Below are 25134 nucleotides of genomic sequence, written 5' to 3'. Positions count from 1 at the left end.
ATTTTTACACTTTAATTTTAAACCCAATTTCAGTTTCATTTGGCTTGTTAAACCATTCTATTTTGGTCCTAAACCGATTCATTTGTGAGTGGAAAAAGTTGACAAGGCAGGCAGCTAAGACGAAGGCGCCTGTTTTAATATTTTCCTATTTCCTAGTATGCAAGGGCTTCAATTTTTAGTGTGCTGTAGTTGTACACGGGAAAGGGGTTTAAAAATTCAATTGATTCTTCGTGTAAAACATTTGCCTTTTTTTTCACGTGGTTTCGTGTTTACGGGTATTTCCTGTAAGTGAGTAATCTTTTTAGTTTTTCAACAATGCAGCGACCTGTAAAATTTGGCAGGGTAGGTCTTTTATTGAGGTTTATTATACCATATTAATTGCTAACGATTTTCAATAACTTAGATTGAATATGAGGTCGAAGAGCATCAAGTTTTGCAGTCTACTCTTCGCAGGTAGTAGTTATACCTTACCCTATCGTACATACCTTACTATGTTATCTAATGCAACAAACTGGCAGAGATCTTGCACCTGAAATGGTTAGTCAAAGGCATGGTCCTGGTGGTCAAAAGCTTGCATATATTGAGGGATGGAGGTTGATAGCTTTGGCAAATGAAGTGTTTGGATTTAATGGCTGGAGTCATGCAGTTGTTCAACAAACAATTGGTAAACTTGTTTGCTATTACAGGAAGAGATATTAACCTACATTTGAATCCATGGCTTAGACTGTGTAGATCAGATCGAAGACAAGTTCTATGTAGGAGTGTCTTCAACCGTGAGAGTGGAGCTGAAAGATGGGGCCTTCCATGAAGATATTGGGTATGGTGTGTGTGAGGGCATGAAATCGAAGGCCTTGAGTTTGGAAAAGGCTAGAAAGGTTTGGTATTATATTGCATTGTATTCTGTCTTTTGCATAATTGCATAAATCTTTGGTTATATGTAGGAAGCAGCAACAGATGGTCTTAAACGTGCCTTGAAAGGCTTTGGCAATGTTTTGGGAAACTGTCTTAACAACAAAAACTACCTGAGATGGGCTAACAAGTTCCCTGTTGCCACTCCAGCTCAACCACAGAAAAATGAAACAATTTTGGAAGTTCCCCCAGATGTCCACAAAAGCCGCTATAACGCAATGGTACTGCAGCATAGGATTTTGTTTAAATCATCTAACCTTTCGCAAATTCTGATCATTTTTGAAGGAGGGGAAAAAACGCACTACTGAAGCAATAAAAGTACCTCAGTTACCGGCTAGTATCCTCAGAGAAGAAAAACAAACTCCTGAGCCCCCAGAATCATCAAAGCAAAAGCTTCCTGCACCTCATTGCCCTATGTTACCTACAGACCCTAAACCAGTTTCCAAATCAGATTCTTCGTTTACTACAGTTAAACCATCTCATGTTTCAGGAGGTCAAAAGAGTGAGAATAATTCCGTAGTTAAAGACGATTTCTTGAATGAAAGTGATCCTGTCAAATTGGAGCGAAAACGAAGACAACAACAAAAAAAAGAGGAATTTCTTCAGCAACAGATGAAACGTCATAAGTCAGACGATAACAAATCGATCCCCCCTATTCATATTAAAGCAGAGCAATCATCACCAATACCTGAAGGTATGTTGTTCGAGGTATTTCGTTTAATCACCTAGTGTGATGTTCACGTTTTGCAATAATCTTATAGATGAACCGTCAGCCATCTGAAAAATCTAAAACTTCTTTGATCTTTAGATGACACTGAAACATGGATGCGGGAAATAGATCCAGAATCTTTTGCCCTGGTTAACGAAATTGACTGGGGCAATGAAGATGTTCCACTGGGCAATGGAATAAGTGAAAAAAGGACAGCAAATCCAGCGCCCTGTAAACCATCATACACGATGAATAGTGGATCAAAGTCAAATAATTTTAGAAAATGAAACTGCCGATTTTATTTGGATTCGTGGCTTTCTGTTCTAAGGTGTGTATTAACTTAAAATTCCCGTATTGAAACAATGGTTGCTTGATAGATGTTCCCTGACTATCTTCGATTGGCTACATCATTGTTAACCATAAGCGCTTGCGGCGAACCCTGAATTGGAACTTGCCACGTTGGGGTATGTTCCTGCTGCATAGCTACTGGCGACGTAGTTGCTTCCATAATTTCCTCCATGATTCCATCCGCCAAATGTTCCTACGCCATAGCTGCTGATACCGTAAGCGTTTCCAAAATTTCCACCATAACCTGTTAGGTAACAATTCATTTATTAACGTATGCATGTGATTTGCTTAAAGTATTGAAATTTGTTACCTCCCCAGTTAGGACGTGGGTAGAAATATTGTTGTCTAAAGTTAGTGAATGTAATTGGATTTGGATCTTTCAATAGCACTCCAGGTAAACCTCTGCGATTTCGATTAGGAACATTTGCAAAAACTGTTGCAATGGAAAGAGCACACAAAACAACCTAATACAACAACAACAAACAGTTTTTTAACTTGCCAAGCTGAGATCGTCCAAAGCAAAATATCTACCGTTGCTAGTTTCATCTCGAATGCAAACCTACACCCTTCTGTGGATTAGGCAAGCAAGTTGGTCCTTTTTATACTCGCGTTTGTGTTGAAAACCCGTATTACTGGCGGAAGAAGGATTCGAAAGGGGAGGGGAGTTCAATGTTTGAAAACTATCCAGCCCTTCCTTGATTTCCTTGGTAGTATAGGGTAGTTTTTTTTCATCCCCCTTAGATATATGTTTACCCCTCGTATGATAAATGTACGTTCTACAGTGTTTTCAAGGTTGGTGTAAAGTTGTTGGCGGTCAAAAGGTCGATGACTTTATCCTGGATAGTGATGGAACTTGAGGAGTTTCACTGTACTATACCTGGGTAAGTGTTAACATTAATCTTGGAACTAAAAGTAGCTTTTCTATTTTTTGTATTCGTGTTTTTGAATGACAAGCAGCGGATTTACAGCCCATTTATCAGTCGTAAAAGATTTGCAATCTGATGTGACTTGTAAAGATGCTTTCGCCAGCTTCGCGATATTTCACTCGTAGACATATCCTTAATTTAGGGGAATTTAAATTTGATTTTTTTTAACTGTGAAAAGTCAAGTGTCTAAATTCCGCTGAATTTGTACACTCACGTTGTTTTAGGGTTTGATTCGGTTTTGAAAATAATTTATACTTTAAAATCCGACCTTTAAAAGTTTTTGAGAAGATTGATATGTTCTTGCTCTCCCCTTAAATTTTCTAAATCTTTGTAGGTTTTTATTTCATATCTTTCTGTTTTTTTCCAAAGTCGGCTGAGATCGATTCATGTCGTGATCATTCGGCTCTTCAAACGTTTCGGGCTTTGTCTACATTTGTTTTTCCTTCTTCCCTCGTTTTCCCACGATAAATAACAAGTACTCTGCATTTTTCGTTTAGTTAAAAACAAACCCATTTATGGTTAACTTCTAAAGAGGATTTGTGTATGTGTGTGTTATTTGAACGTTCTTTAACGTGTTGACGTAGACATTTCAGTTTTGTTTTCAGCAATAATTTTCAGTTCAAATGTTTATTGATATGGAAACATCGACGCGATTTAACCAAAAAAGAATTGATCGTAATTGTTGTGAATTAGAGTGGCTCTTTTAGTGTGTATTCAAGCAGAAGTTAAAAGCTCTCGTCGAAGCTTGCATAGTATGGATACGGGCTCGGCTGCATGCCGTAGACGCTTTGACCGTAACCGTAAGCTGGACGGGGACCCAAGAAACTGGCGTAATTTGGCCGAGGACTCATATTAGGCCGGATACTTCCGGGTACGTATGGTCGTCTAGGTGGGCTTAACATTTCAGCAAGGTTAAAAAATTTATTATCTTCTTCATCAGGATTTTCTTCTAGGCCGTATGGCAAGCCGCTGGCCAAACGGTATCCCTCATCAGGTGGAGGTCCGTAAGCCGATTGGAACCCGTAACCTGTCTGAGGTCCGTAACCGGTTTGAATTCCATAACCGGTTTGATATCCATAGGGCCGAGCTCCCAAGAAGTTTACGTAATTCGGACGAGGTCTTGCATATGGCCGCAGAGTTCCGGGTACGTAAGGTTTGCGAGGAGGGCTTAACATTTGAGCAAGATTAAAAAATTTATTGTCTTCCTCTTCTGGATTTATTTCCAGGCCCGGTTGCATGGGACCGTAATATGGTCCTGGCGCCATGAGAAGCGCATAATTTGGCCGAGACACTTCATCCCTACTCCCGACCTCCTGTGTCTTTGCTGGAGTTATTTCTGCAGCTGGATTAATTGCAATCTCTGCGGTACCAACAGAATTATTTGGAGCAGTCGCGTTACTACCTGTTAATTGCGGATTCAATTTTGTTTTTCTTAGGTACACGGAGACCAATGATGACCGAGATAGTCGTGTTTCAATTTCTTCACGAGGTTCACTAGACCAAGATTGCACGAGATTCAGGTGTAATCGACATATATATTTAAGGTATAAATTTGATTCTTACCTTTCTGTGGTGAAGTCATCATTCTCAGTCGGTTGTTCACTTGCAATGTGGTCCGTAGCTTGAGTAGTTGAGAATGCCTCTCCATCGTCTTCCGTATGTGCCACATCTTCTGAAAATTCTGGGATAGGAGAGAAAACTGCTATAGCAGTGCCCAGAATGGCGAATGCGATAATCTAGGAAAGCGAAACAAAGGATCTTTTAAATTGTAAACAAGTAAGGTCAATTTTGTTTTACCAAAGAGAAACCCTTCATCCTCCGTTATAGTTTTTTGTCTTCTGGTACTAGTGAAGTAAGAACTCGCACCTTTTATACTATCCCTTACCCCGCTGGAACGTTCGAGCGCTTGTTTGGGATACCTGTCTTTGTTACGTTGAACTACGGCTGTGGCACTTTTTACCTGAGGTAGTCTTTGGCAGGGTGAGGGGGTGAGATAGGCAAAAGAAGCAGACATTTATTATTGTAGCCCACGTTATTGGGCTAGGTCAGTGATCCTGGCATGACATTAGATAATTCTTAACTAGGTCATTCTCCTTTTCTTTTAAAGCATTTCATTTTTGGGACTTTGCAAACATGGAGAAGCTACGTACAAGTTGCGCCGAACTTGCCCTCCACTGTTTTCTCTTCTTTATCGACTTATTTTAACTATTAGGTCGCTTTTTATATTTAATTTATTATTGATGAAGGTTTCTAATAGCTATTGCGATTAATAATTTCAAAATAATTCGCATGAGCATAGATTATTTTGACATCGCCTATCCTAGTTTTGATGTACTTCATCATTTAACATACGGTTCCAGGAGAATTTCAGGTCGAAAGATCGTTCTGTGTTTGTATTGATTTGTAGTGCCTCACGGAACCATATTCTTGCCAAAAACTTTGTTGGGAATCAATGAAGATGGCTAGCGTTGCACGAAAATAACACTACAATATCAACTGAGAATTAAATTTTGTAGAGATGTTATTTTATTTTTTTAGGAAAACAAAACAAGTTCAATTACAGAAGCATTGTTTGAGCATTGTTATTAACACAACATGTTTTCTTTTGGAACTTGTAGGTTTGCATTGATGGTACGAAGCAGCTTGTCACGTTAGCCAACAATTTTTTCCCGCTCTACCAACGGCCGCCGTAGTATGGACGACCCCATCCGCCACCATAGGGACGGCCCCATCCACCGCCGTAGGGGCGGCCGTAACCGCCACCCCATCCGCCACCGTAGGGGCGACCGTAGCCGCCACCCCATCCACCTCCATAGGGACGACCGCCGCCCCATCCGTAACGCTGTTCTTCGGTTTGTTGGTCAGAAGCAATGTGGGCCATGGCTCCAATATTGCGTGGGTTGATCATGATTGGATTAAAAGCGGTTTCTTGGATATGGCTGTCGTCGTTGACCATGTCGTCATCCATCAAGACCATCCCATCCACCATCCCAATAGGAACAGCATGGCGGCTTTCCCGAACAGCGGGATTTGCGAACGCAACGCCGAGCGTCACAAGTAGGCAAGCAGTCTAATTGAAACAAATATTTCTGTTTTTAATAATTCTATTTGAAATCTTATAATTTAGAAATTTACTTACCAAAGTTAAGCTGTTCATTCTGAGATGTTGACCAACGACGTTAGTCAGAGTTCTGATACTGACTCCAGTGAAGAGCTTGAGCTTATATACCACCGAGGCTTTTCTGCAATTTCGTTGGGAACCAATTCTACACAAAGGTAAGAGAATTGCCTTTTTTGGCCCTTCCTTCTCTTTTGAACAGGTAGTCCCTAACATTCGTACTGACCTGCAACAACAAAACGATAAAAACTTGATGCAAAGTTCATTCCCCCCATCGGTGTTAGGTAACTTTGTCAGCTTGGCACATTTTTTTTGGAGGGGGGATGGCAAGGAAGCTTTTCTTTTTGCCAAGGTTACCTTGAAAGGTTACCTGCTTTTTATATCGAGTCATTCCGGGTCCCCCTCCCCCCTTTCCCTAGCATCTCTTTGAACGTCTTCGATATTAGTCAACCAACGCACTGGTCTTCCTGTATTATATCATGAGGGACTCTACGATCTATTCAACCGGTAGATTGTTGTCAATTTTTAACGGGGTCACGTCTGTTGAAAGATAAATTGCAAACTTCCTACACGAAGTATAGATTTGTTAGTTCAACGACCTGCTTGCAAACCTATTCTCTGTTTACGCATTTGACTGTTGTGTAGTTTTCAAAAGGACCGCCTTATCGTATTAACCGATGCGATGGCGATTGATTTGTAAGTCCAAATTAGCATTTCTAAAATGGTTTTTTGGCTCTTAACTCGCCGAATTCGAATCAGAATACGCTATTTTAGTATTATATTGCAACTTGATAACGACACTTTCTTAAATTTACCAGCCACATAAATAACCAAATTATTTGGCAGATTGCGTTTAGAATTGTATTGGTAAACAACTTGCAAGAATTAAATTCGACCCGGGAAATGTTAGGGAAAGTACTTTCCCAATCCGGAATTTCAATGATTTTAGGGATCAATCAGAAACAGCGTATTGTAAGAGTGCATCTTCATCATACGTGTTACTTTCGTCTTTTTTATACGGTCGGAATCCGTAGATAGGACGAGGTGGCAATACAGCATAGCTCGGACGGTACCCGTAGCTTGGGCGGGGTGGCATCATGGTGTAGGTTGGACGGAACTCATATGCAGGAGCGGGTGGCATCATGGGATAACTCGGGCGGAATCCGTAATATTGAGGCCCATAACCAAAATGCGATCCGTAGCCACCTGGAGCCGTATAAGGTTTAGGTATTGAGTACTCATAAGGATAAGGACCTGGTTGGGGTGTGAAAGTTAGTGGAGGTAGTTTGATAATTGGTGGTTTAGCTGGGCGTCCAGGTAATTTCGAATGGCTGGGAGGTATTTTTTCTTCGGGCATCTCTGGACGGCTACCGTCGATTAATTGTGGTAATTTTTGATTAGTTAATGCTATAGGTTTGGGAAACTTCGAGTGATTGCTGTTCATCTCATCTTCATCCAACACGATGAATCCGTCCATCATGCCAACGTAAATCATCTGGCGTTCGTCTTCCCCTACTGGATTGGCTGCAGCAGTATGAAGGGCTACAACAAGACAGGTAATCTATGGTGAAATGATTAATTCAGATAATTATCATGATTTAAAAATTATATAGGGGAAAATTCGGTTACCAAAGTAAAATAGTTCATGGTGAATCCGGTCAAGGTTGTCGGAATTCTGATACGGAAACGAAGAAGGACTTTGAACTTATATAGCCTACCGAAGTAAACCCTACTGGCAAGTTCTTTAATACTTGGTTGCATATTACTTAAAAGGCATTATATGCTCTAAAGTAAATTGCTATTGGCTATTCTTTTTCCCCCCTCTACAGGTAGTCGAATAAGGCTTGACCTACAGTAACAACAAAGAGTGTGACCCGTTCTTTCTCATCCATCGTTTTTTTTCAGTAACCCTCTTAACAGGTGGACTTTCTTTGTCTTCAGTTTCTAACAAGGAAATGTTATCTTTTTGCCAAGGTTATGTGGAACTTAGAGGTTACGGGGAAACTAACGCGTTCCAGAAACAACGTCATGTCAAAGAAGAGCGATATCGAGATGGTTGCTCTGATGGAAAAAGGGAAACGTGTAAGAGAAGAACAAAGCCAAGGGGATATTGATGCGTTTCCTTTCCAGCAGAAAGATAAAGATAGAGGGTAGCGTAGTCCTACCGTAATAACAGCTTTAAAGTTAAATTCCTTTTATTTTAAATCTAATTTTAGAAACGTTAAGGTGGCAGCTGTTTTATACCAGAGTTGATAGACGTGATGGGGATTTATTTAAACTCAGGTATTTTCTGTCAAACTCTATTTGATTTATGTGTCCAGATCAACTTTAATAGAACAATTTTTGAATGCCAGGATGTGTCAGCTCCAAAAAAGACGATTATAGCTTACAATTAAAACTAGAAACATCTAACAAAATATGTATTTCCATCACTGATGTATTAGTCAAAGTACTCTGATTCCAAAAGGTAATGACAAACCACAGTTTAAGCTATGAGAAAGCCAAGCTTTAATTACTATCGTTTTTTTTTAGTAACAGTCTGTGTTGGAGATTCAAAAAGCTGCTGCCGGCCGGCTAAAGTACGGACGGCCATATCCGATTCCATATGGACGGCCGAATCCTCCACCGAAACGACGAAGGCTGCTACCCAGTTTTCCGAATAAATGGTGAGAGACGTAAGTTCTTTGTTTCATTTTAATTTGTGGATCTGATGTTGTGAAAGGGATAACTCTAATTCCCGCATTGACTGTGGCTTCATGAAAGGTATCAGCGACCAGGATGCTCCCGTCCGTCGTGTCTTCCATCGATTCTATTGAAATCACCTGCCGATTTCCCGTAGTAGCCGGATTTTTCGTTTCATCTCCTGTCACCTGTGCCTTTTTCTTTCGACATCCGCCAACGCAATTGCGGCAAAATGCGTCACATTTGCCGTTACCGCAGCATGGATTTGCTCGGGTATTATCATTGCAATATCCAATAGGCCGCCACAAGCCTAATATTTTCATTACTGGGATCATTCTGTATTTGGTAGGGACACATCGTTCGGCGTCTGCTTGATCTGTTTTCATTGCAAGAGCAATGAACAAAATGCAAAAGGATGGAATTGTTATCTTCTGCATCATCTTTATAGATATTGAAAAAAAAGTAAAGCATTATTTTAATAACTTAATAGAAATTGTAATAATTATTTAACTTACAGAGAGCTTTACTGACGATGACCAACTATCGAACATCGACTGAAAAATGTGAGTGGAGAGGGCCTCTTTTAAACGTAAGGGTAGGCAATATTGACGAACAAAAAGGTAAGACCATTCTTCTGCAAATTCTTCCGGGTTTTGACATTCAGGTAGTCTAGTGATTCTTTATGGTGAAATTGACCTACAGCAACAAAGAGTGAAGAGTTCATTCCTCTCTTCCCTCTTTCGTTAAAGATTTGCTTGTATTTCCTGTCCTCAGTTGTAACATTTCACCAAGGTTATCTAAAGGTTATTGTGTAGAACTTAACTTAAGCCCATCTCCCTAGAATTTTCATTTGCCACTTCAACATGCTTTGTTCGAATGAATTGCCTTTAAAGACATTTGACTGGAAATGCTAGAAACATTTCATTTTGTTTAATAAGTGGGTCTACATAAAGCCAACACCCTGCATTTGTCTTTTTCAGTTTGAATCAGCCGTGATAGAGTTAACTACCCATCTAATTTTCAGCCTATTATATCTTGTGATCATCTTCCTTCTTTTACTAGGATGTCTATTTCGTAAACTAGTAGATATAGCTGTAATTTTATGAAATGAAAAAAGATGTTTGTAGCTTGCGATACCGATGAAAGTGTCAGTTTATTTGCACAAGAACAAAACTCAATCGTAGAACAGTTAGAGAATATTATTCTAAGCAAATTATTTTGATGTTTATCATTGATACGACAGGCGAGTTAAAAGATCTATTTTCCGAAATTGTAGTTTGGGCGCAATGAAAATCCGCTGCCTACGCCGGGAACAAATCCACTACCATATCCGGTGGTGTAGGTGCTACTGGCTAGTCCTCCTGCGTAGCCATTACCAAGTCCTACGTTGTACCCGCTACCAAGCCCTGCATTGTAACCGCTGCCATATCCGCCTGCATATCCTCCCCCGAGTCCGGATCCGTATCCTCCAGCAAAGTTAACAGTTCCACCTCCGCTGTTTCCGTTACCCTGTCCATTCGATACTCCGCCAGCATTGGATAGACCGCCAAATTGGCTGTAGCCTCCAAAGTTGGGAGTATATTGTCGACCGTATGCGCCATATGGGCGACTGAATCCGCCAAAGGGACGATTAAATCCATTAGGACGGCCATAATATCCTCCACCATATGGACGACCGTAATACAATGAACCTAAATAAAATTTAATCGTTGAATTAACCTCCTAAGTTTTAATAGATAAATTGGATGGAGAACTTTGTGGACGGCCGTAAGATCCTCCGCCGCCGTATTGCAAGCGTATTTCTTCCGTCTTCTGGTCCGGAAGTCCACCCAGGAAGGCTGCAGGGCCGGTTGAGGTAAGGATTGTTGGGATAGCAACTTCATCGCTTGGCACTGGAACGGGGCCAACGATCACATCGTCCTCTGTTAGAACCAACCCGTCATCAATTGCACCAATAACATGGCGACTCTTCCGGTCGGAAGAATCTGCCAGGGCAGCTCCGATGATCACAACGAGGCAAATAATCTGCACATTGAATTAATAATTAGGATTGTAAAAAGGTATGACTAACAGAGGATTTATTTTACCAGATCGAGGGTCTTCATGATGAGTCCGTACAAAGTTGTCGGTAAAATGGGTTCTGTTTGTTGATGTTTATATACCCAAGCCCATTGGTAGTTTCGATACAACGGCGTTGCACAAGAAAGGAAGAGTAATGGGGCTAACTGAAGTGCTATTGGTTGATCAGTTGACAGGTAGGTTTGAGGTTTTGGATATTCTGACCTATAGCAATAAAGACAATGATGCCCTCTGTCTGGTGGTAACTTTCTAAAATGTGTGCTTTCCTTCCGTGTGCGGTTAGGTAAAGCTACGTTACGCCTTTCCAAGGTTATGTAAAGGAGATGCAGTTTCCGTCGTCAAGGGCAGCGATCCTTCTGGTAAACCCCATTTCTTTGTTATTAAATGATAAATTCTTACGATGGAAAACTGGGATTCGTAACCTACTTCTAGCTTAAGTAGCTTCTTCTTTAAAGTTAAAAGGCATGAAGTGCTGAAAGCAATATCTCTCTTCGGATATTAGATCCAGATGTAAATTTATTAGATCAAAAACTTGGGGTTTTGCGAACATTTTGAGATTTATTCTACTCCAATGCTTCGTTTTTCCTTTCTCTGTTTTCCATAATAAGCAAAATTGCTAAGAATTGAGTAAAATGAAAATTGTATCGGCAATTGGAAGTACTTTTAAAAAGATCTCAAATATTTACTTTTTTATAGAAAAATTCCCGGAGAGATATTGCTTTATTCATTCTTATTATTTTTAATAACTTTTTTTTCCCAATTATTGGATCAATGTTTATTTAGTTTTCGTTAAAATTTAAGTTTGCCTGACCGCTATTTGTTTTAGCGTCTTTAGTAAAACGACGTAGTTTCGATCAATGACTCCCTGGCTTATTGGGGATTCATTAGTTGTTCGTTTATTAGCATTAGTTCTTAACTATGCTATTTTCTGATGTCACCTCATTATCTTATGCAACTCCGAAAGAAATTGTTTGAATAAGCACAATATAAAAAGATTAATGCAAACTTTTGTATTTTGCGCATAAAACAGGTTCGAGAACAGATGAATTGAAGAAGAATACTGATCAAAAAGGCTGAAGAACTTGCTGAGTTAACGTTTGATAACCAAAAGTCTACAAAAGTTTAATAAGGACCCCATGGGCGGTAAGGGGTGTATGGACCCCAGGGCCTTCCGTACGGGCCCCAAGGACGGCCGTATGGGCCCCATGGACGACCGCCGTAGTATCCTCCGTATGGACGTCCACCCAAGGCAATGGTAAGGCGCTGTTGTTCGATTTGCTGATCCGGAGTAAATGGAGGAATGATAACGGGTGCTGGATTGCGTAAGACTGTTGGAATGGCAGTTTCATCAGACATTACGTTGCGAGTATCTGACGTATCGTCGTCAACCAGGACCATTCCATTGACCATTCCAACTGGAACTGCATGTCGGCTCTCTCGAACAGCAGGATTTGCTGAGACGGCACCAAAGAAAACGACGAGGCAGGCAATCTTTAATAACAACAATTAAAGTTAAGGTCTAGGCTTTTAAGAGTTTACTTATCAATAACGAACTTACGAAAGTGAGTTTGTTCATTGTGAATGTTGACAGAGCGAACGTTGCCAAAGTAATGCTGATGCCAATGTTCAGTTGGGGTTTATATACGAAAACTTGCAGGCACTTTGGTTACGCTTAAAGTTAGTGGTGTAACGTCAATTTCACTGCCATTGGTTATTTCTGCACAGGTAGGAAGGGATGTTTCTGACCTGCAGCAACAAAAACTTGCCAAAAGTTCATTGCCCCCATTGGGTCGTAACTTTCTTATGCACATAATAAAACATGTTTTTCTTCCTCGTGTCTTAATACGAATTCTATTTTCTTTTATTTTCAAGGTTATTTGAATGTTAATCGAGAGTTACGCGTTTTCTACAAGCGTTGTTACCTTGGCGACAGTGGACTCATCGCAGATCCAGGTAAAATATAGCTTTTGTTTAACGTTGATCGGTTCGATTTCTTTCGAGTAAGTAATAAAAGATGCATGACTTTTAGTATAATGGCTATTAACTGGTTGTACTGTTAGTGTAAAGGCCTTCAAGTTGTTATAAACAACATTGTCGCTGCAGAGTGAGAGGCATAACCAGGAAAATTAATGGCAATTGTTTTATCATTATTAACAGATGGCCTGATAACAATAACGTACAGGACCATAGACTTTGATTGGGGAAAAATTAAAGCCCCAGCCGCAAACCAGAACATATAAAAATTGTAAGGAAATTAACTTAAGAAATGTAGGTAATTCATGAAAGAAAATCCATGTTTTATTTACATATTTTAATAACTTTTTTTTTTTTTCAAAAGATATTAATGTTCCAGTAGTAATCGACTGCCCCCAACATGGTCGTTTAGAAATTCAGTGTTTGGGAAACAACGGAAACTCATAACGGCAAATATTAACCTGGTAAGTTCATTTTAATATGCTTAAACGTTAAACCATAGCAAGCAATTGTCTAAATAGATTAATTCACATAAGATTTGATTATATCAAAGCGAAACTTTAACTAGCTTATTTTAGAAACGGAAATCCTTTTTTGTTGAGGGAGGAGAGATCGGAGCTTGCTTAGCAACAAGGGATGTAATTTTCGTTAATGGATGACCTAAAATTACGTTATACAGCTTGATTGGCTACCGCTTCCCCCCTCCCCCCCCCCCTTTTGATGCTTAAAGAAAAATATATTGACGTAGGTCAGCGCTTTCTTTTTTTTACCTGTAGGAGGGGAAGTAACGTAATTTATTTGAAAGGGGGGTCCTCGAATGCCTAAAAATTCAAAAAGTCTTTTAGGCTTTCGACTAACTCGCAACAATGTTTGACTTGTTACCTGCTTTTAGCTTTCTCTTGTATCGCATTCAATGAAAAATCTGCAGGTCAAAACAGCCATTTGTTTCCCTCAATTTATTACGTCAATGTCTTTTTTGTCCTACTTTTCCAAACTTCCGCATTATGTTTACGATAGGTCAGTGCAGCAGGTTTTCTTAACTTTAATTTTCTACACAGCGGTCAAACTTTAAATGGCCGATGTTTGTTGATGAGGATTTTCGGGGGGGTTTCGTAACACAGGGTCAGGCGTACCTTGTGGAAATTCGATAAAGAAAACCATGTGGAAATAAAAATGAATTAATAGTACGTAAACATTAATGAAATTTATTGACAAAAGAATAGACATAAAGTTAATCTTTTAAAATTTCCAGGGGAGATAACCGCAATGACCACCATCCGCTGGCACGCTAAGATTCGTTGATGGTATGCTCTTCAGGTAACAATTTCCATCGTGCCAACTAAAGGCATTACATCGATTGTTGACGATACAAAGATTACCGCATTGACTTTCCAAACTTGGTTGATTCCCAATGTCATGTCCGGGAAAATCGCAATTTGGGATCAATCTGATAACGTTTTCACCGAGATTAACATAAGTTTCTCCGCCAAAATTTGCTGTTCCACCTCCAATGTTTCCACTGCCTTGGCCGTTTGAAACTCCGCCGCCATATGAGGCTCCACCGAGCTGACTGAATCCTCCATTATTGATGATTATATCCAAACCAGACGATAATTCACTGTTTGATTCTGTTATTGGCATAGGTTTAACTGGTTCATCTTTCCTGTAGCCGATTTTTCCTCCATGGCAACTAGAGATTGCCGACAACGTAACGAGTAAAAAAGGTATCAAGGCCATTCTAAAGTACGTAGGTCGTCTATTCAATAATAATAATATAGTAATTATTTTATTTTAGCAGGTTCGTGGTCTGATTTGAACATTTAATAGTTGTGAAATCAAAACAGGAAATTTAAACCAAAGGATCGACTCACCAAAACTGCTTCGTGGACCAGCTTACAGTGCAATACGTTGGAGTAGTGAAAACTGTGACAAATAAATAGAGGTCCTGCTTTAAAACAGAAAGGTAATCTAACAGAAGAGTTAAAAAGAAAAGGGGAATGGCTTGAATGGGCGAATTCCGTTTTATCTATTTGTGGAAAACAAGCAGATGCAAGATCATTGACCGAATGTTGGCTTGGACAGCGATAAGGAGGTCATTGCAATTAAGGAAATTTTACAGTGAGTAGTCTACAAATATCGCATTTCATTAGAACGCCAGAGAAATCAATGTAGATCACACGAATATGGGCTGTTCCATAGTTAATGATGTATTATTTTCCTCTTACAGATATAACAGAATGATTGATCACAATCGCCAGGGAATGATGCCACAAACGCCACCATTGATCGGTAATCGTGAAGTCATTGATGGTGCATTTTTCAAGTAACAGTATTCTTCATTATCTGGCCGACGGAAGTGAGTACATTGTGAATTGGCAACACAAATACCTCCGCACTCTTCCGCAGTGGCTACTTGGCGTCCTATATCGTGGCCGGGGAAATCGCAATTGCGGAGCCATTTGACACCACCCCCGCCATCGTTCCAATTTTTATTCGCTGATAACACAAACGGTAATTATTATAGCTAATAAAACTTTACACTTATTAAAACACTCTACCTCTCCCAGCATCAAATCGCCATGGAATGAAACCGCACATACTTCCGTCCTTAGTTGTACGTGAAATAGTCAATGGTGCCCGTTTCATGTGGCAATATCCATCATTGCTGTGTCTGAAGTGAGTGCATTGTATATTAGCAATGCAGATTCCTCCGCATTCTTCTCCAGAACTTTCTAAACGGCCAATGTCATGGCCAGGGAAATCACAGTTCATGAGCCATTTAACGTCGCCCCCACCATCGTTAAATTCTTCCCCGAAATTTGGGGGGATTCCACCAACAACAACGTTTCCACCTCCGCTATTACCATCACCTGGACCACTTGAAACACCTGAAGCAATGGACGTCCCCCCAATTTGGCTGAATCCTCCATTGTTGATAACTACATTGAAGCCGGGTAATACGTCGTCTGAAGTTACATTCGATTCTGTCATTGAAACATTTAACAAAGCAATAATTTTATTTGCGGTTACGTTATGTACTCCGTCTTCATTGCCATCGATCTCTTCGCCATAGGAGAGAGAAATCGAAGACCATACAACAACCAAAAGACGAATGCACGTCAGCATGATGTTACGTTCTTGGTATGTGGGCCAAACTTAAAACAATTAAGAAAACTAGGATGTTGCTACACAAATTGCAGTTGAATAATTCTCCTGCAATGATGGAAAATAACGCAAAGAGGATTCCAAGAAAACAATTCTTGGTAACCTACAGCTCGTTTTAAAATGAACTGAGAAGTTCAGACGGGCGATGGCCTCTTTTAAGTGACAAGGTAATCTAACACAAGATAATGTTAGAGAAAGGAAGTCTAAGCTTCAGAGGGACATAATAATAACACAGGATTCCTGTTTAAGCTCGCATGAGCAAACAAGGTCGATGGCACTTTGAACTGTCAATATTGACCATCAACTCATCACGTGGTGGATTCGTTCTCGCAGGATGCCACACAAGCATTTTACTAGTACGTATCTTATTTGAATTTTCTTTAATTTTCTAATTAAAGTCAGTGTATTTGCTTTAGCTCAAACGAGAACTGGCAGCAATACTTGATTCGCAAATATCCCTACAGTTCTAGATCGACACACTATACTGGTATGGCTTATGCAATCCATTCAAAATTTTAATAACTTCGTATAGTTTTTCATTAACTTAATTAATACGTAAACGAAATTCTTTTCTGAACATAGTCGATTAATCAGCAGTAGACGAATGTGTATTCCAGGAACTTACTTCAGCTACTCAACAATAGTAAAAATCAGCGATTCAGCACAGAAGGAGTTGAAAATGGAAATGCTTAATTGTTGGCAGTTTCATCACTATGAGCTATAGGCGCTTCTTCTGCTGCTGGTAGTGCAACGGGGTTGATACTTGCGCCTGAAAATCCGCTACCATCCGTATCATTTGCTGTCGCCAACACAGTCTCTAAGCTATCCATCCCATCGTCGCCCACGTCTGACCTTCCTGTTCGGCAGCCACCATCACAGTTACGGCAAAATATGTTGCATCTTCCGTAGCCACAGCAGGGAGTTCCTCTAGTTCCATCTTTGCAATATCCGCGATGTGATCCACAGTAAGCTGCATCAGCTGAATCCGGCACTATCGTCAACGCAATGAGTGAAATAACAACGAAGATCAACGCCATCTTAGTCGACATGGTTGTGTATCTGTACAAGATATTTTGATAAAGATATTTTGGGTAAGTAAGAATAACATTAATATAAATGTTTACCTTTATCAGATAGTTTGTAAACGAGATGAAGCCTGCAACAGAATCGAAAATTTGGAGTAGTAAGGGATGATCAGTGGCGACTGAGCATTACCCGAGAGGAATCTCGCGTTTTTAACTAGAAAAGTAATCTAAGATTTGATAATGAGTAAAAGGAAATAAGGATGGCTTTGTTGACGAGGTCAGGGACACATCTTTGTCTTTAGACCATCGATATGTACTGCGTGGGAGTATTCTGTTTGATGGTACTCACATGTCCAACGACTGTTTCATTCGTGAATGCAGGAACAAACACTTGACTTGGAGTTTACACCATTGAGTTACGTTCAAAGTCTATTATTATTAACGTTTTATGATCAATCGTGTCAAAATTTCTTTATTAATGTCTTATGTTTTTTTGTTCGCAGGAAAGTTTGCAAAGGTGCAAAGGTATTTTATTATCTGAAGAATTCATGGTGTATTCTAAGAAGAATTATGTTACGAATACAGCATAATTAATGGGCGAAAACGTCCATCGTCAGCTGGAGAAAAGGGTACTAACGATTTATGTTATCCAAGCAAAAGTATTGAATGATGTCAGTTAATGACATCCATTTTCCAAATTTTAGTTACCCATAACCGAACCGCCAATATTGATAGTATTTTCGCCTGTTACCATCCCAGAAGAACTACCCCCAATGTTGATTCCGCCCGTGCTGGCCGCATGCGAACTTCCGCCGATGTTAACTGCGCTGCCACTTGATGAACTTCCTCCTTGGAATGAACCTCCGCCGATGTTAATTGAACTGGCAGCTGATGAACTGCTGGAAGCCGATGAACTGCTGGAAGCCGACGAACTGCTGGATGCCGACGAACTGCTGGATGCCGATGAACTTCCGACCTGTGCGATGGCAGCCGACGAACTTGCGGCGGCGGAATTACTTCCCAATATAGCTGCACCAGCATGAATTCCAACTGTGCTGATTCCGGGCAAATTTCCTCCAAGATGACCTATTCCAGTTCCAGTTTGGTCGACTCCATTATAACCGCTGGCGCCTCCAGATGAACCTCCGGCATTAACAACACCTCCAATGTTGGCCGATTGTCCTCCAATATTTACGAAATTTCCTGTTTGCGAACTTCCTTCACTGCTGATTGTACTGCCAGTTGAAGATCCTCCTTGATAAGAGCTTCCGCCAACGTTAATGGTACCGGAACCCAAAGAACCTCCAACGTGATTAACGCCGACTCCTGACGTACTAGCATGATTTATTACTGCGCTGGAAGATCCTGCTGCCGCAAAATTACTGCCACTCCCAGACGAAGTAATGCCAAAGTTGTTTCCACTTTGGCTGACTCCGTTTAAATTTCCTCCTGAATATCCTGCGCCAACTTGAGTTTGACCTAATCCAGCATAACCGATGCCACCTGTAGTGATAATACTTTCAGTGGTTGCGGATTCTCCACTAGTTCCCATGTACTCACCTGATTGCGAGTTTCCGCCAGTGTTAATTGTATTGCCGCTTAGAGATCCTCCTTGGTAAGAGCCTCCGCCAGCGCCAATTCCTGAGGTACCTACGTTCACCTGATTTGCAAGATTGGCCGAAGAACTTGCGGCTGCGAAATTACTGTTTGACGTAGCTGTGCCGATGTTAACTCCACCTTGGTTGATTCCAGACAAGCTTCCGCCAGGGTAAGGTGCACCGGATTGAGACTGTCCGAATCCATTATAGCCATTGCCACTTCCGGACAAGGCAGTTACACCGATGCTTGAAGATCCGCCCAGGTTTACATGACCTCCACCTGTGTTGATTGGACCGGCGCTTGAATAACTTCCTCCTCCGTAAGAGCTTCCATCAATGTTAATTGTACCGGATCCCAAAGAACCTCCAACCTGATTGCTGCCGATTCCAGACGTACCTGAACCCGCAATGTTAGACGAACCTGCTGCTGCGTAATTACTGCCAGATGAAGCTGTTCCTATATTAAATCCACCTGTGTTGATTCCGAGAGTTCCTCCTCCGAGATAAGCTCCACCGCTTTCGGATTGGCCGAATCCGTTAAATCCGCCTCCATAAAAATTGCCTGTGGGAGCAAGTCCTCCCGCGTTAGCCGCTCCAATATTGCCGTAATTCCCTGCCGCCGAACTTCCGCCAATGTTAATCACGCTGCCACTTGATGAACCTTCTCCTTCGTAAGTGCTTCCACCAACATTAATTGTACCAGATCCCAAAGAACCTCCGTTGTTAGCAGCTCCGATTCCAGACGTACTTACACCGGCATGATTTGCTACACTGCTTGAAGATCCAGCTGCTGAATAACTACTTCCACTTCCGGAAGAAGCCGTGCCAATATTAACTCCGCCCTGATTGATTCCGGAGTTGACCGGTCCACAGGGATAATTTAGCCCGACTGGAGACTGACCTATTCCAGCATTTCCGCTTCCAGCCGAACCTCCTGCGCTACTAGATTGCCCTCCGAACATGACATAACCTCCGCCGACATTCAAACCTCCACTGTAACTAAAACCGCCATTGTTAGGATAAATTGGCATGCAGTAATATGCTACTCCGCCGTTAGTTGAAATCGCGGCGTTATTTGAAATTCCGGCGCCATTGGAAATTCCGCCGTTATTGACGAATCCGCCGCTGTTGAAATACCCTCGATTTGTCTGGCCGACGATGTCAGGTTCATCGGAAGAAACAGCAGGGAGCGCCATAGCGTCCGATTTCGGTAAAATCAGTGCAGCAATCGTAATTAAGAATATCTGTTTATGAGCGCGAATATTTAGATGATACTTAATTAATGTATTAAGTGTTAAAACAAAAACATACCGATTTCATTTCCATTAGGAAGGCAGTTCTTATCTTGAAGAATACAGCAAGGGCAATGATGAAATGAAGCCACCTTCTTGCGCTTTTATAGGTTCAGAGAATTCCATATGACTTGGTTCTCGTCCTAAATCAACCCTCATCATGAAAGTTTCTGTGTCACGTCACAGAAGAGAAAGGTACGATTTCAAGATAAGGTTGACATATCATTAGCAAAAGATGGTCATTCTTATAATTCTTGAATTATTTTTCTGAAGGGCAACTTTCCCCGCAAAGAAAAAACGGAATTGAGGAAGGTCAGCTCCTACATATCTGGCCCATCAACCCGGAAGAAGGATGGCAGGCTAGAAACAATCTAACAGGTCATTGACCATCGATACTCGTTCATAGGGCTGCAAGGAAGGAAAAAGAAAGACCACTGAATGGTAAAAAAAGACGTAGATGTTTTCGAGCGGAGATGAACAATTGAAGGTAATTCAAGCAAAGCGCCAAGTATACCAAACCAAGTACGAATATAGTTTATCGACGGTCAAGTACTGCAGACAGGCGAAATTAGATGTTATTCATGTGAATACGCGGATGCTTGATTTACATCAAAAGCTTTTCATTTGTTAATAATAACCATTCTTCATTAATTAAGAACGAAAAAAGCCAATTTTCTGATAGCGATTCTGTATTTTATTCACCTTGAATATCTCTTGGTCAATTGCTTCACTACTACTTATTGAGATCACGTTTAGGGTTAGATGAGGTAAATTCAAGATTCCGGAAATCAGTGCAAACTTGGAAACATTTGCTTAACGCGCATTTGGATTATTGAATGGATATGGGCCGCCTTACCCGTGGCGTTCGTAGCGGACGTTTGATGAACCCTCCCAGGTCCTGCTCTCAGCTGAACCACAAACAGTGGGATACGCCTTTTGCGCCGGTTTCGGTTTTTATGGTTAAGTGTATTGTTGATGATTATTACGGCAAAATAAAACAATTTTTCATTATCTTCGTTCAATTTGGAACCAGAATCACGAATATTTTGCTATAATAAGTTAAAATTTAAAAAAAATAATTAAAACAAGAAGCAAACTTCTTTAAGCGCACTGGCAACCCTGTTCGCAAGAAAGCGACCAATTGACACTTGGGCAACTTCACTGACGTTTCGAGAGATTTATCTCAAATTTCCTAGCTATGGATGTAAATAAGAATGTTCTGACTAGAACTAATTTGGGGTTGAATTGTTTTATAACTTTCAGCTTCTGTACAAGTCACTCCACCTCCAAAATTTCCTGGGGTTTTGTTCTGTTTCTTGTAGCTGATTTTAAATAATGGGTGGAAATTGGCAAGGGAGTTCAGTGTACAGCGTAAAGTAATATGGTGACCAGTTTTCATCTGGTTCAGACTTCGAGGTGCTAACTGGGTTTGTCAAAATTGAATGTTTGGCATGTGTTCAAAATCAATTTATTTGTGTTACCATTGGATTACGCCAAATTCATATGTACATCATGTCCGACATTATCCTCCTTCTTCATTTGTGATATGGTTATGGGTTTGAAATTTAAGTTTCAGGATAAGCTTCAATGTTGATGTGGCAGATGTTATATTGATTGTGTGGATGCCTATTTATAAGCACTGACAGCCTCAAATCATCTTCTTAGAAATCGACTTGTAAGTAAAACTGAAGCAATTTTCAAGCTTTTTGCTAACAATACCTTATCCAGATAACAATTTTCTGTTCAATAGGAAAGGAATTTATAATACTGGGGACACATCTATCATGAATGCAACTTCTTACTCATGCTAGTTTAACTGTGAAGAGCATTATGTGATGGTTTCCTTTTCAATTTGTATGTTCTCACGCAAGTGTCTGCCAGAAGTTTTATATGAGTCTGCCAAACAATGAATCTGAGTTATGTAAGTCACATGAGCAAAACCTTTTATGCTTAACAGTTTTTTTTCTCCTTAAAATAGGTTAATAGTAACACTGGATCTGAAAATGTTCTTGTGTGGGTAAAAGACACTGAATAAATTGTGATGATATGGACGACATGGAATTTCTATACTTCGTTCAGATTCCCCATACGGTATTTACTATTTAAAAAATTGAAGTGCATATCTGGGCTCCCTTCCTTTCCGTAGCCCCGTTTCCCCTTGACTCGTAATAAGCCCGTAGGGGGTCATGCCCCTACTGTACGGTATATATAAAAACAACATATACCGAGGTTTGGAGGGCTCTGGCCGGAAAGGGGACGTGGGGTGCCGCTTAGTCCGATGATGTGTTCACGGAGGGCGATGTGGCTACCCACAAATCCGAACTAAAGGTTAATCGCTCCTGTAAAAATGTTCCAAATCTTCGGCTCTTCTTCCGGCTTCTCTTAGCCAATCACCGGGTAATCTCCCCGGTGGGTCAACAAGGCAGTGTCTCCCCCTGCCTGGGTTGACGGCAACTTTTGAAAGGGCTATTGTGCCTTTTTAAAGTTGCAAAAATAATTGTAAAGTGCAGAGAATTGTCAATAAAATTTTTTTTATAAAATATTTTTTGCAAAATTTTTTTCTTTCATTGTCTGCGTTCACACATTACATCAACTTTTTTTTTTGCTTTGCTTTATTTGTTTTTGTCACCTTTGATAGTAAGCATTGTTTCCATTGGTTTATCGTTTAACTGTAAGCATTCTATTATTATCCAGGGATCGAACCCTGGATGTTCGGCATACCGGGCCGATGCTCTACCAATGAGCCATGAATCATATGATGTCAAGGCTTTTTCTAGTCACTTGTGGACTTGCATTTACACTTAGAATAAAACTGAAATACAATATACTCTTCTACATTTATTCTAATTCGTTTTAACACATCTACTGAGGTTTGAACCCAGGGTAACAGGTATCGCAGCTAAAGGCTCTACCACAGTGCTATGAACCTTATGAAAGCAATAGAAAATTAAACATATAGTTGTGAAAGACTGCATAAACATCCTAGACGATAACATATGATATGCGATAATAAAATACTTGGATATATCTCGTGGCTCAACGTTAGAGCATCGGCGTTGCACGCTGAATGTCTGGGGATCGGTTCCCATACGAGTAAAACAAAATACAAAATTACTTCAGAAAATATCCAGGTATTACACGTTGTTCCTTGAATCTAAGTTGAAGAATTCAAAGAGTGTAATAAATAATAATTGAATACTTACAGATAAACGATAAACCAATGGAAACAATGCTTACTATCAAAGGTGACAAAAACAAATAAAGCAAAGCAAAAAAAAAAGTTGATGTAATGTGTGAACGCAGACAATGAAAGAAAAAAATTTTGCAAAAAATATTTTATAAAAAAAATTTTATTGACAATTCTCTGCACTTTACAATTATTTTTGCAACTTTAAAAAGGCACAATAGCCCTTTCAAAAGTTGCCGTCAACCCAGGCAGGGGGAGACACTGCCTTGTTGACCCACCGGGGAGATTACCCGGTGATTGGCTAAGAGAAGCCGGAAGAAGAGCCGAAGATTTGGAACATTTTTACAGGAGCGATTAACCTTTAGTTCGGATTTGTGGGTAGCCACATCGCCCTCCGTGAACACATCATCGGACTAAACGGCACCCCACGTCCCCTTTCCGGCCAGAGCCCTCCAAACCTCGGTATATGTTGTTTTTATATATACCGTACAGTAGGGGCATGACCCCCTACGGGCTTATTACGAGTCAAGGGGAAACGGGGCTACGGAAAGGAAGGGAGCCCAGATATGCACTTCAATTTTTTAAATATAAAATACCGTCTCGGGAATCCAAATTAAGTATAGAAATGTCATGTCATCCATTCAATCATTACAATTTATTCAGTGTCTTGCCCCAACCAAGAATCTTTTCAGATCCAATGTTACTTTTAACCTATGCTGAGAAAAGAAAAACAACACCATTAAGCATCTCAATTGTTGCTCATGTGACTTACATGACTCATAGATTCAACTTCTGGCAGAAGCTTGGGAAAGGCCATACAAATTGCAGATGAAAATCATTGTATAAGGCTCTTGAATGATAAAATAGCACCCCTAGAATGTTGCATTGTTGATAGTTGTGTTCCCAGTATGCTGAAAATCCTTTCCTATTGGATAATTTTTTTTTAGATTAGACATGGTTGGCAAAAAGCAGGAGAAATGCTTTGTCATAAATTCAAAAAATTTTCAAGAAAATTCCTTTCATACCTAAAAAGTCCATGTATGATGTTCATCGCTGCAATGCCAACGAAATGAAACATCTTTAGAGCCATTTAAGTACCCAGCTTCACCAACACTCTGAACGTAAAGGACAAGTTGTTATTTAGCAAGAGAAGCAGAATTATTTGAGGCTTCTAGCTGTGACAGAACTATAAAGGATTGCTGTTACACAGGATTCATTCACACAAGATGGTACTTCTCATTAGACAATTTGCATACTCTATTACTTTACCTCATACCTTAATGGTAATGCAATTTCAGTGTTTTTCAACTGTAGGCTCACTCTTCCATCCTGTAACACTTCCAGACTTGACTTGATCCCCTGCTAAAATTCTGTGAATGCAAAATAATAGCATTAAAAATACTTTTTCGATAGACAAAAAACCGAAAAGTACCTAATTCATGTTTATGTTGAACACATGCTATTTCTGGGTTTACGTACCACACCCATTTTCAGCCCAAATACGGTCCCACAATTGTTCACTTCCTTTGCTGCATGGACTTATTACTAACAATTCTTTTAGTGCAGCACTAACAGAATTTAACTTTAACACACTGTCAGGTGGTAGACTGAATAACTAAACAATAAATAATTGTTTTTTAAAATTCTATACTTATTTTGAATTCTTATTTGAAAAGTTTAGGTACCTGACTGTGTTCACCTAATGCCAATTCATCCTCATGTTCAGTTAGGGATGAGTTTGGAAAAACCTCCTTCACTGTTTGGAAACTGTTCCGTTCCAATTTGTTCTTTTCCCCTAGCTGAGCTTGTAGACTCAAAATTTGAGCTACAAAACACAAATGAATAAAAGCAAATAAATAGAATCATTACGTATTAGGCCTTACCATCCTTAGCTTTGCTGTTATCTAATATTTTGTGTTGTTCCAATAAATGGGCCTGCAGCTTCATAATTTGATCTAATAAAAAATAATTAATAATTGAAAACCAATATAATAATGTTTATACTTACCATCCTTTTGTTGTATTATCTTATCCATTTTTCAATTGTTCCTCCAACCACGCGTTATTCTCCATCCACGCTACTGAACTAACTGCGAATGGCATCCAATGGACTGAAATTGCC

The 25134-nt window shown here is 40.1% G+C and overlaps 5 protein-coding genes and 5 long non-coding RNA genes across 13 annotated transcripts; 6 read left to right on the top strand and 4 right to left on the bottom strand.

Annotated features, from left to right (window-relative positions):
* The first annotated feature begins 200 nt into the window (after positions 1-200).
* Positions 201-4632, top strand: LOC130701315 (DNA repair protein RAD52 homolog). The gene is made up of 8 exons (XM_057523289.2): positions 201-342; positions 404-453; positions 519-664; positions 724-875; positions 942-1130; positions 1195-1603; positions 1718-1819; positions 4583-4632. The coding sequence occupies exons 1-8, from the start codon at positions 316-318 to the stop codon at positions 4630-4632; spliced, it is 1125 nt and encodes a 374-aa protein (XP_057379272.2). The 5' UTR covers positions 201-315.
* On the bottom strand, positions 1934-2550 carry LOC130701331 (uncharacterized). Its single transcript, XM_057523304.1, has 3 exons — positions 2498-2550; positions 2277-2430; positions 1934-2210 (listed from the first exon to the last, which is right to left on the bottom strand). The coding sequence occupies exons 1-3, from the start codon at positions 2510-2512 to the stop codon at positions 2032-2034; spliced, it is 348 nt and encodes a 115-aa protein (XP_057379287.1). The 5' UTR covers positions 2513-2550; the 3' UTR covers positions 1934-2031.
* Positions 3604-4413, top strand: LOC132088387 (uncharacterized). Its single transcript, XR_009421928.1, has 4 exons — positions 3604-3763; positions 3846-3928; positions 3973-4257; positions 4329-4413. It is a non-coding gene; the product is annotated as an uncharacterized LOC132088387 (long non-coding RNA).
* An 897-nt stretch (positions 4633-5529) lies between the features above and the next one.
* LOC130701327 (protein suex-1-like) lies at positions 5530-6064 on the bottom strand. Its single transcript, XM_057523301.1, has 2 exons — positions 6032-6064; positions 5530-5962 (listed from the first exon to the last, which is right to left on the bottom strand). Exons 1-2 carry the CDS (start codon positions 6047-6049, stop codon positions 5567-5569), a joined length of 414 nt encoding a protein of 137 aa, XP_057379284.1. The 5' UTR covers positions 6050-6064; the 3' UTR covers positions 5530-5566.
* Positions 5548-7733, top strand: LOC132088378 (uncharacterized). Its single transcript, XR_009421907.1, has 5 exons — positions 5548-5752; positions 5815-5949; positions 6037-6168; positions 7412-7566; positions 7645-7733. It is a non-coding gene; the product is annotated as an uncharacterized LOC132088378 (long non-coding RNA).
* Positions 7734-9949: 2216 nt separating this feature from the next.
* Positions 9950-10726, bottom strand: LOC130701374 (keratin-associated protein 6-2-like; the record flags this gene model as incomplete). The annotated part of the gene is made up of 2 exons (XM_057523331.2): positions 9950-10383; positions 10447-10726. Coding segments are annotated over 2 exons (714 nt in total), but the record flags the coding sequence as incomplete, so codon positions are not given.
* A 60-nt stretch (positions 10727-10786) lies between these two features.
* LOC130701347 (uncharacterized) lies at positions 10787-12541 on the top strand. Its single transcript, XR_009004006.2, has 3 exons — positions 10787-10951; positions 11055-11130; positions 11802-12541. It is a non-coding gene; the product is annotated as an uncharacterized LOC130701347 (long non-coding RNA).
* A 564-nt stretch (positions 12542-13105) lies between these two features.
* Positions 13106-16266, top strand: LOC130701343 (uncharacterized). Of its 3 annotated transcripts, none has more exons than XR_009004001.2 (9): positions 13106-13209; positions 13998-14062; positions 14389-14469; positions 14541-14708; positions 14793-14863; positions 14973-15256; positions 15313-15699; positions 15819-16077; positions 16160-16266. It is a non-coding gene; the product is annotated as an uncharacterized LOC130701343 (long non-coding RNA). The 3 variants fall into 3 exon arrangements; XR_009421882.1 differs by having other exon boundaries at positions 13998-14469; positions 14973-15034; positions 15103-15256; XR_009421881.1 differs by having other exon boundaries at positions 13998-14469.
* Positions 16267-17437: 1171 nt separating this feature from the next.
* LOC130701345 (uncharacterized) lies at positions 17438-20753 on the top strand. 2 transcript variants are annotated; one of them, XR_009004005.2, is made up of 4 exons: positions 17438-17564; positions 17640-19743; positions 19863-20020; positions 20099-20753. XR_009004005.2 is itself a non-coding variant. In XM_059497137.1 (2 exons), the coding sequence occupies exons 1-2, from the start codon at positions 17529-17531 to the stop codon at positions 17976-17978; spliced, it is 375 nt and encodes a 124-aa protein (XP_059353120.1). In that variant the 5' UTR covers positions 17438-17528; the 3' UTR covers positions 17979-19853. The 2 variants fall into 2 exon arrangements, 1 of the variants encoding a protein (XP_059353120.1); XM_059497137.1 differs by lacking the exons at positions 19863-20020; positions 20099-20753 and having other exon boundaries at positions 17640-19853.
* Positions 20754-24270: 3517 nt separating this feature from the next.
* On the bottom strand, positions 24271-24931 carry LOC130701332 (uncharacterized). The gene is made up of 3 exons (XR_009421964.1): positions 24698-24931; positions 24445-24627; positions 24271-24382 (listed from the first exon to the last, which is right to left on the bottom strand). It is a non-coding gene; the product is annotated as an uncharacterized LOC130701332 (long non-coding RNA).
* Positions 24932-25134: the final 203 nt, after the last annotated feature.

The sequence above is a fragment of the Daphnia carinata genome, chromosome 10, assembly GCF_022539665.2.
Source record: "Daphnia carinata strain CSIRO-1 chromosome 10, CSIRO_AGI_Dcar_HiC_V3, whole genome shotgun sequence".
Lineage (NCBI taxonomy): Eukaryota > Metazoa > Arthropoda > Branchiopoda > Diplostraca > Daphniidae > Daphnia > Daphnia carinata.
This window is presented reverse-complemented; position numbering and strand designations above follow the sequence as displayed.

Coding starts and splice junctions, on each gene's coding strand:
- LOC130701315 (XM_057523289.2), top strand. CDS start 316: ATGCAGCGACCTGTAAAATTTGGCAGG. Junction 454..518: donor TTGCAGTCTACTCTTCGCAG/GTAGTAGTTATA, acceptor ACAAACTGGCAG/AGATCTTGCACCTGAAATGG. Junction 876..941: donor GTTTGGAAAAGGCTAGAAAG/GTTTGGTATTAT, acceptor GGTTATATGTAG/GAAGCAGCAACAGATGGTCT.
- LOC130701331 (XM_057523304.1), bottom strand. Junction 2,211..2,276: donor CCCACGTCCTAACTGGGGAG/GTAACAAATTTC, acceptor GTTACCTAACAG/GTTATGGTGGAAATTTTGGA.
- LOC130701345 (XM_059497137.1), top strand. CDS start 17,529: ATGGGCGAAAACGTCCATCGTCAGCTGGAGAAAAGG. Junction 17,565..17,639: donor ATCGTCAGCTGGAGAAAAGG/GTACTAACGATT, acceptor TCCAAATTTTAG/TTACCCATAACCGAACCGCC.